The 10,963-nt window shown below is 35.5% G+C and overlaps 1 protein-coding gene across 1 annotated transcript; it reads right to left on the bottom strand.

Annotated features, from left to right (window-relative positions):
* Window positions 1–511: 511 nt before the first annotated feature.
* LOC145009711 (uncharacterized) lies at window positions 512–9,506 on the bottom strand. The gene is made up of 8 exons (XM_078968352.1): window positions 9,345–9,506; window positions 9,269–9,293; window positions 9,094–9,174; window positions 8,674–9,004; window positions 7,213–7,375; window positions 1,761–1,864; window positions 1,186–1,633; window positions 512–1,033 (listed from the first exon to the last, which is right to left on the bottom strand). Exons 1-8 carry the CDS (start codon window positions 9,504–9,506, stop codon window positions 512–514), a joined length of 1,836 nt encoding a protein of 611 aa, XP_078824478.1.
* Window positions 9,507–10,963: the final 1,457 nt, after the last annotated feature.

Here is a 10,963-nt window from a genome sequence, read left to right as displayed (position 1 = left end):
TTGCTATTAAGATTCTCTTATGCAGTCGTTATTTCCTTTTACTGTACAACATGTCAGGTGTATCTAGCTCGACATCCTTTACTATTCCCTCCACTTTGAATTTGGTTTGCTCTCTTACAAATGTATACAACCAATTTACCTTCAAAATTAAATGTTGATGGCTCACATTACAAGCTTTGGCGTCAACTTTTCTCTAATATGTGTCGTGGTACAATGAGTTATGGGCACATCTCGGGAAAAATCAAAATCTAATGGAGATGATGATGATGAATGTTATTCTGTTGATGCCCATATAAAATCTTGGTTCTATAGTACTTATGATCAGGGACGGAGCTTGAACATATAATTGGGGGGGGGGGGGAGGGGGGGGGGGGGCGAAAGTAAAAAAATCTAACATTAACGTTATTAAAAAAAATCAACGTTTAAACACCAAAAATACCTGAAGTTACTGTTCTTACACATAAAAAACAAATTTTTTAGCAATTAAACATCAAAAATACCTAAAAAAGAATTACAACTTAGCCCGACGACCTTTAAGGTCTTTAAAATCATCAATTACCGACTTCAAATCAATGTTTTCAGAAATTTCCCTTTCTATGTAAACCACCAAATTGTTTGCGAGAAAATCATCTGACATCTTATTTCGAAGGCGGTTCTTGAATATTTTCATTGCTGAAAATCCCTTCTCTGTGTTTGCGGTAGAAACTGGAAGTGTCAAGATTAACCGATCCACTCTATCAATCAAATAATATGTCTCACGTTTATGAGTTTCTACAAGTCCCTTGCATAGGTCAGCAATAGTTGATACATCACTTAGCCTGGGATTCTTTGTCATATCTATATTAAAAATCTCCAATTGATATCGTAATTGAATTCTGTCTTGCTCTGTAAAATCTTCAGGATAATACTTCTCAACAAGAAGACAAATCTGATCAATGTTAATCGCTTTAGGGTGTTCTTTTGAAACTAAAGTAGAACTAAGACGTAACAACTCCATCGCCTGATCATTGAATCTACTATTCAACTCATGTAACTGTTTGTCCAATGTGGATATAAATAAATCTACTTGATAAAAATGTTCAAAAGTAACATGATTATCTGTTTTTCGAGGCCGATATCGAGTAGAAGTATATGGAGCATTCATATCTAGCATATCTATTTTATGTTTCTCACAAAAAACTGTACATGTGCAAGTAAAGAATCCCACCCGTTGTTTCTGAAATCATTTAGACTCTCATTTGTTGCTGAAACTAACTCCATGGCATTAAGAATATCTTGGGATTTCTTTTTTAGAGCTTGAGAAAGTATATCAGTTTTTCCCATTAGTTCCTTCATCAAGTAAAGAATAAACACAAACTCAAATGATTTCAGGTAACAATAAGTTGCATCAGCATCTCCTCGTTGAGAATAAGTAGCAGATACGTCATCAATTATTCCTTGGAGCACAACACGAGTACAATCAAACATGCTAAGCAAACTACAAACAGAACGAAGATGAGAACCCCAACATGTATCACCAGCTCTTGTTAATGTCCCAACTTGATTCAATCCTTTGCCTGATTCAATTTCACCAAGTTCCAATAAATGCTCAATCTCAGTTGTCTTTGCCTTTTGTAACTCATCATGACGCTTACTAGAAGCACAAACCACATTAATTGTAAAAATTAAGTTTGAAAAAAAATTGGTGCACAGGAATAATTTATCTTGAAGCAGCCACAAATGCTAGTTGTAATATGTGAGCAAAGCAGTGTACATAATACGCATAAGGACAATCCTTAAGAACAAGTTCCTGTAATCCGTTCCATTCCCCTCTCATATTACTAGCACCATCATACCCTTGGCCACGGATTTTACTAACATCAAACTGATAGTGTAAAAGTTATCTCCACATATTTATTTTCAAGGTTAATGATAAAGTATCCTTAACATGAACCAAATCCAAGAATCTTTCCCGTACGATCCCTTCTTCATCAACAAATCTGGAGGATTATCTTTCGTTGAGATATATCCCAAAGATCATGGATGATATGTATGTAGGTGAGTCGATTAAGATTTTTGGTTGTTTTCAAGGTTAGTTGGTGGTAGTTCGAACCCAAGTGGGGGAGAGTTAGATGTAATGTTTAGATGATCAGTGACCTCTTCGAGTTTTGGTTTCAGAAGATTGGGTCATGGGGAATTGTGGGTTGGGTATGCGAAAATTTGGTTCAAGATTTAGGCAAGATAAGATTGCAGAGCAAGTTGCCATCAGATGTATGTGGACGGAATCCAATAGTTATCTTTGTGGCGAGAAGCTATTGAACAAAAGGCTCATTGTAGCAGTGTCTCCTTTCGGAAGCATCAAGGACTAAATCAAGAGGCTTTTGGTTTACTCAGGTTGCGTATCGGTTATTGAGAGATTTGTCTGTTATATAGTTTAATATTTATAGTTTAGGATGGGCAATTACAGATCAATCAATTAGTTTCATAGTTTAGTATATTTAGTTCCACATGGGTTTGTTCAATAGTATATCGAGTCATGGGATTAATTTCTTATGCATCCTCGAACGTTGGTCATTTCATTCTTCATCTATAAGGCAGAGGTTCTTTGAAAGTTTCAAGTTGTGTCAGTTGAAGTTCAATGGAGGCGTCAACCTATAGTCAAGTTCCGTATGTTTTATATTTTCTTTGGTCTTTGGGTATGTTTACCCTCAATTGTGGTGTGGAATTTTGGTTCATATCACTCTCAAGTTTGGCAGTTGTCCTTGGTTATTGTAAGTTTGGATGTTGGGGCAGCATTGTTCAACTTCCATGTGTGACTTTGATATGCAAAGAATCTAATTTTGACATGTTGTGTTGGTAGGATTTTTAGGGGGGTTGATCCGACTAAAGTTTTGGCAACATTTCCAGATCACCTTGGAAGTCTTCTCGTGTTAGTTAAGTATTGGTGGAATTTTTTCAGTTTCAACCAAGGTGTGGGATCTGATTTGGTCGTTTATAAGGATGTTTCTGATAACAGTTGAGCATCGTCATTTCATTAGATCTACTGGCACTTCACCCTTTGGGTAAGGTTGTGAGGAAGGAGTGCAGTAGATCTAAAGATGTTTATGTGCTTCACCTTTGGGGATGTATATTGCAGTAGCTCATCAAACATGGACATGAGGAGGTGTATATGAACTGAGTAAGATAGAATGAGAACACCTGGTCTGAATTCATTGGTACGATTCTTAATTGGTTTGTAGCCCTTGAGTTGGAGCAAGAATACAACCGCCTATCCCATTCGGTGGTTGGGTGCGACCATGTTTTTGTCTAATTTTGCGCTGTTAGTATCCTATGTTGTGCAAGGAATTATACATGATAAAAGGGTATGGTCTGGGTTGTGTTTGGTTAGCGTCAAAAGGAATGTTGAATGGGTTTTCTGTAAGATGGTGGATTGATGGTTGAGTATCTTTAGACCCAGTAGTCATTTGGTTGAGACTCTTAGGTCTCAGATCGTTAGTCTTATTGACATGGTTAGATGCAGTGCATTTTTCTTCAGAGTCGGGAGACTTGGTGACCAGCTAGGTTGGATCATGTGGCCAGGAAAGGTTATTTAGAATGGTATATTATTTGTTCATAGGAAGTCACTCAATGAATGGTTGTTATGGTGGACCCCATCTTCTCGTGGTCTGTCATTAGGAGTTTCGTTTCCAGTATGAGGACTTGGTTCTAAAATTCCGAGTGATTTTTCAGGTGGAGGTACACCTGAGCTGATGAGGGATTTCAATGCAATGTGAGAATTCCTGGATTAACCATTCTTATACCTTTAGGGGCAGTAGGTTGGTGATGACTTGTTAGGAAGTCAAGAGTATATTTAAAGTTTTTGGGCGGAATTCACGATCGAAATGTTTTAAGTATCTTTTCAACATGTTTTGGTGGTGTCCCTAGTCAGGGACTAGGGTAGGTTCGATGAACGGATGGTCATCAGTCTCAGGGTAAGGTTTCTGAGAACAGAAGGATGGGTTCCCAGTTTTGGGAACTATAATGAAGATGATTGTTTGTGGTTATAGTACTGAGAGTCCTCGATTTGTGTGGTATTCTCTGGAAGTTGGGTCATGCAGTTAGGGAGAGAAAGAAAATTGTTATGTTTGAGCATTTTCAAGTTATTTGGTTACTTATTGGCAGTTGGGGGTTTCTGAGTGACCTTTCAATTTATATTTATAAGATGTATTGATTGCAAAATGGTTAAATGGAGTTAATGGAATATGTTGGTGTCGTTTGAGAAATCATAACCAATACAGATTTCGAGGACAAAATCTAATTTAAGTGGGGAAGAATTGTAACATCCTTTCTCCGACCATTTTTGGGCTGTGGGCTGGATTTCTATTATATAAGGCTTTATGCCTTAAGAAGGCAACGTTTAGTCCTTGTGGAAGGAGGTAATGTTAGTTAAGAGATTTTACCCTTGAATTGTGTTTTGGGTCGAAGGGTAGAAAGGGAAAAGCCATAAGCAGTGTTCTTGCATGAAATATGGATTTTTATTCAAGAAGTTTTTGGTCCATGATATTTAAATAATATTGTAGAGATCTTCAACACATTTCTGTGTACATAAAGAAGTTACGACCATTTGAAGTTAGGGAGATTTTTGGATTATCCGCGTACGCTGGGCGTATGGGGAGTACGCTAGGCATACTAGGGCATCCCTAGTACGTTAGGCATACTATGAGTACGCTAGGCATACATGCTCAGTCCTATTTTCGTGGTTTAAGCCCTATTTAAACTCCATAACTCCCCCAAACTCATTCCATTTTCAGCCTCTACCTCTCCAACACGCTCTCTTGAAACCCTAACCCTACATTGAGCCTTGTAAGAAAAAAGAAGGTGTTTTTAAGTGATTTGGGGTGTTCTTAGTGCACCTTGGAGAAGAAGGAACTTAATGAGGAAGCATTTGTTGCTTTGGAGCTTGTAGATCTAGAACTGTTCACCTTGATCTTTCTTCTATAGGTATAAAGTTTGAATCCATATGATGAAATTGTTAGATCTAGGTAATTTTTGGTGTTATGAGCTTTTGGTCACTTTAAGTTCATAAAGTTTAGATCTTGAAATCTTGTGAGCTTGTTATGGATAAAGTTGGAAACTTTATCCATCTAAACAACATTTTGATTCATATCTGAAGATTGGAGACTTGGACTTAATGGATTAAGTTGAAAAAAATGCACTTTTGGGTCCCTTTGAGACTTAAGACCAGATCTTGTTTGTTGGGACCATTCTAATGGATAAAGCTGGAAACTTTATCCATTATGGAGCTATTAAGAACCACAAAAATATGATCTTGGTCCTTGTCTCCCTTCCATGCAAGAGTTGTGATGTCTTAATGGATTAATAAGTTAGGGTTTTTGCTTTTGGACCTTCCCTAGGCATGGAAAGTCATAAAGGTGGAAACTTTATGACTTAAGACAATGTTTTGAGGCTAGATCTGAGTTTGGGTGAAAAGTCCTTAAGGGATTAAGTGCTTAATGGAAAGGATGGAACCCGCTTGTGTACGCTAGGCGTAATTTTCATACATTGGGCATACTAAACCATCCCAGGTACGCTGGGTGTAAGTTGAGTATGTAGGGCGTACTCAACCAACCTTGATCTTTGACTTTTGGTGACTCCGTTGACAATTGACTTTTTGACCAAGTTTGACTTTAGGTCAAACTTGATGGTTTTGACTGGTGATTAAGATTTTATATGGTTATGGTGTTAGTGGATCCGCGGGAGCAAGTAGTATAGCAGAGTGCATGATGGAGTGGTTCTGGGTTTCTTCATTCATGTGAGTTTTCTTCATTGTACTAGTGGGTCGAAAGCACCAATGCTGACCCAGTAGATTTTGTATTCTGGTATATAAGGTGTTGTTATGCAGTAGTGATATGTTAGATCTATATTATGAGATATAGGATGTTGCTATGGACATGCATGTTTGTCTAACTGATTATATGATTATTTGTTTGCTGATTATATGTTATTTGTTATGCATAGTAGGGTTGGGTTGAGGTTGTACTACTTTGTGCAGTAGCCAAAAAACTCGGAAGCAATCCAGACATAAGTTGTGGGCCCCGAGGGCAAGAAAGACTTATGTTGTGGTCTCAGGAACGATCCATATATGATTTGTGGGCCCGATAGACAAGGCAAACTTATATTGTGGGCTCAGGGGTAATCCAGTATTTTAGATGTGGACCCAATATATGCTGTTATATATATATATATATATATATATATATATATATATATATATATATATATATATATATATATATATATATATATATTGTGTGTGTGTTGGTACTTTGGGGAACGCACTAAGCTTTGTGCTTATAGGTGTTTGTTATGGTTTCAGGTACTTCAAATGACCGGGAAAAGTGAAGGCGTGATCGTGCACATCTTTCGAATTTTATGTTATTGGATTTTGTGATTTTTTTGGAAAAATGAAAATTTTATAACAATTATTTACTTGGGGTTTTTTTTGGAAAAATGAAAATGTTACTCTGATTTTTTTGTATGTTACATGCTCAGGCTCTCTGTGACCCAAATTGGAAAATTACCATTCATTTTAAAATGTATGCTCTTAATTCTAATCATACTTGGGATCTTGTTGCTCCACCTCCTAAAGCTACATTGTTGGCTGTAGATGGTTGTACTGTCACAAATTTGACAACAAATGAAATCTTGATCGTTAAAAAGGTTGCCTTGTTGTTCAAGCATTCTCTCAACTTCCTGGTCTTGACTTTGATGATACTTTTTAGTCAAGCTTGCTACCATTCTCACCATTCTCATCATTGTAACATCCAAACACCGGCCCTTTCACTAGTTAGATGTCAAAAATGCTTTCCCTCATGGTGATCTCTTTGAGGAGGTCTACATGAAACAATCTCCCCACCTTTGCAAATCATGTATGTCGTCTTCAGAAAGCTCTCTATGGTCTTAAGCAAGCCCCTTGTGACTGGTATCAACGTTTTGATGTATTTATCTCCTCTTTAGGTTTTCCCAACAGTCGTTTTGATTTTCTCTCTTTACCTATCACTCTGGCACTAATCATATCTATCTTCTCCTCTATTTTGAGAACATTATTCTCACTGCTTCTTCCATTACCTTGATTAATAGGGTTATCTCTTGCCTCTCTTCTGAATTCCCTATCTCTAATCTTGGTTCTCTCTCCTTCTTCCTTGGCATTATTGCATTTCACACAGATAAAGGTCTCTTCTTATCCCAAACTACCTTCGCTAAAGACATTCTTGCTTGAGCTGACATGTCTAATTGCAATTCGTTCACCACTCCCTTCGACACCAAATCCAAAATCTCTTCTGATGGATCTCCTTTAGCTGCTCCTACTATGTATCTCAGTCTTTTCGGTGCATTGCAGTATCTCACTTTTACTCGTCTCAATACAGCATATGTTATTCAACATATATATTTTTTTATGTGAGTGCCATATACTTATCTTCTAACCCTATACAACATCAACGTACCAAGCATAGACTTACACTTTGTTAGGGAACGTGCTGTTATTGGACATGTGCGTCCTTTTCATGTGCCTTCAGCTCACCAATTTGTAGATATATTTACTAAAGGCCTTCCTACTCAGCTATTTTTAGACTTTAGAGATAGTTTGAACATTTGTAAACCCCATGCTCATACTGAGGGGGTGTGTTAGTTTATAGCTTCATTTTACAGTCTTTGTATAACATAAGGGCCTTAATGTATCTTTGTAGTGTGTGTGTGTGTCTATATATATATATATATATATATATATATATATATATATATATATATATATATATATATATATATATATATATATATATATATATATATAAGCTTAGGTTATTTTGTTTAGAGTATCTATTGTGTTATTGTATGCATAAATGTGAGCCAATCAAATTTATATATTTTAAGAAAGTGATTAATATATATTATTGAGTTAAATATAATTGAAAAATATCATCTTAATTAATTATAAGGGTAATTCAGTCAATTAATATAAACTTAATAAAGGAAAATTGCATTTTTTCAGGGATCATAGATTCTATTAATTTTAAAAATCCGATTTTAAGAATTATAATTATTTTAATTCGGACATTCTGACAGAATATGTTTATGAGTATATTAAAAAATTAAAATATTCTTAAACCATAAATAATAAAAATATTTTTGAACCTATTTCTTGATAATGAATTTAAAAACTTATTGTAGAATAACAAATTCTTGAACAATCACTAGAAGAATAAAAACAAAAAATACGTTATTTCTTATAGAATACGGGTAAAAATTGTTAATAATTACATTTATTTTTAAACAATAAAACTAAAAACAATCAAAACCGGAAAGAATACATCAAAATCCAATAACGACTAGTACATTCTAAGAGAATAATGTGGTCCATTTCAATTTTGTGGTCCGTTCTTTAAACATCAACTTCTGTGATTCCAATAGAATTGGAATTCGTCATTCCATTCCAACAGAATTGGAATTCGTGATTTCATCATCATTTTCCCGACTCTGTAAGTAATCAACATCTCCAACATATTCAGTGATTATTGTCCAGTCTTTGATACATTTATCAGCTTCTACACACACACACACACACACACATATATATATATATATATATATATATATATATATATATATATATAAATATCAAGAACACCAAAGGTTTAGACACAAAAACCCACTCACCCTTCTACATGATCAAAAACAACCATAAGTGGAGGGCATTCCCCTTTCCTCATCATGCTCTTACACAGATTCAAGGTCTTAGTGTCTTCTCTTGATAAAACCTGCATCCCCTCTTTCTCATAAGCAGGACGATTAGCTAACCTAGTAGCCATGCCATGAACATATGTGAGCTCATTATTGAACTCAGCTTCTATAGCTGTCAATGATGTGGCTAGTGATGCCATTTGTTCTAGTCTTCTTGCAGGATCCTCACTTGGACTATATGGTAATAGCCTCCTTCTCTTCTTTGATGCCACTATGCAACTTTTTCGCCTCCTTTTCTTGCCTATATCTACAATCATATAACAAAACTACTCTTACCAATCTTTTTCTATAAAGCAATAAAGCATAAACTACATGAATAAATGATATCTTATCTACCTTGACAATATTCTTCAGCTGAGTTAGAGGACCTTTGGATGCGAAAAAAGTCAATGATTTTTGTTTGAACCAACGGGAATCCTGGGTACAGCAATGCATATATACGTAACCTTAAGCATATAATTCTAAGGCTTGTATCCTAGAAATTGGGGGTTGTTCCTACTCAAGAATTTACCAAGAGATTTTACCCTATCGGTTACCTGGATTATCATTCACATAATCAAGCGAATCAATTGTAATTGACGAGGAACCTGAATCGGGGATGAGGGTCGTCTCCTGTGGTCGGAGGTAAGCAGCATGGAGGAAACGCCAGTGTTGAGCAGCGTCTCTGCTTCTTTCCCCTTCCTCTTCTTCCGCCTAAGTCGAACCCTGGAGGCTATCACCGATTGTGAATCGATAAGATTAGCAGCCATCAGACCTCCTTCCTTCGCATCTCACAGCCAGAGAAGAACAATTAAAGAAAGCATTAGTGAGAATGAAGACGACGTGTGCATCGATTCAGTTGCTAAGGTTTCTGTCCTTGCCGCTTGTTCTAGCACTTCAAGTAAGAGCATTACAGAGAGTGTCCATGGGGTCGTTGTAAAAAAGGGTTGATTAGGGTTACGGTTTTAAAAGACGATGGGTGGAGAAAACTAAGTCAATTGTTATCTTAATTATAGGATATTATCTGTGGAAAGTAATTATCAAATTACCTATTTACCCTTATTTATTTATTTAATTTTTTTTATTTTAAATTTTGATTGGCCCACATTTATGCATACAATAACACAATACTTACTTTAAACACCTGAACCTATATATATATATTGCAATACAATGCCCTAATCACGAGGGCTTTTCTCATAACTAACACTCTGAAAGAAGAGTTATTGTGTACATAATCTTAGGTTGCCATTTCAAAGGATTCAAAGCTAGGAAATGCACAATCAATTAAGGATTTCGCGGTACACATTATTGAAAGATTTCACAATGAATTGGGTGTTGGTGTCTTGGTGATGACTATCGTATTAAACACAAATTAAATTCAAAGTTTTGAGAACTCTCGAAATGTGTTTCTAAGACGAGCGGGTTATACAACAACCTAAAAACCCAAATGATAAATGTTTAAGGCGATGGAAAAATTCTTCAAGAGGCTTTACATTTGTATCGCGAGGAAACGAGAAAGACGTTCAAGTATAATGACCGTTGAAAAATGTTATCTTCTAGTCCAAGGTGGAAAGAATATAAAACCACTGTTATGACGGGAGGAGAAGCAAGAAAAAGAACAAAAATAGGTTGAAGTAGATACACAACTTCTTTTGATGCTCGTGTTGGGTTAGATTTGAATGATGACGATGAGTTAGAAGAAATTGCCCATCCAATGGGTAGGAACAAAGCAAAAAAGAAAGGGGAGGAGGTCTTCCTCAAATGCATCAAATTTCAGCAACGACTCAGAGGAATAAGGAAAATGTCGAAGACATTTGATCGATACCATTTGAATTACACTGACCGTTTGGCATTTAAAAAAATGAAAATTTTGCCAAAAAAGAAAAGACAAGTAAGGAAAAAAAGAAATGGAAGATTCGTAGTTTTTATGCAAAATATTGTTCGTTTTTCGAGACAGACCCTAAAGCTTGTTTTGAAGATTAGGGAGAAGATCATGAAAAAATATTAACACTATATATATATATATATATATATATATATATATATATATATATATATATATATATATATATATATATATATATATATATATATATATATATATAGGCCTAGGTTATTCTATTCAAAGTAATTATTGTGTTATTGTATGCATAAATGTGGGTCAATCAATTATACTTATTTTAAGAAAGTGATTAATATATTATTGAATTAAATATAATTGAAA

The sequence above is a fragment of the Lactuca saligna genome, chromosome 8 (genome assembly GCF_052625555.1).
Source record: "Lactuca saligna cultivar CGN05327 chromosome 8, ASM5262555v1, whole genome shotgun sequence".
Classification (NCBI taxonomy): Eukaryota; Viridiplantae; Streptophyta; class Magnoliopsida; order Asterales; family Asteraceae; genus Lactuca; species Lactuca saligna.
This window is presented reverse-complemented; position numbering and strand designations above follow the sequence as displayed.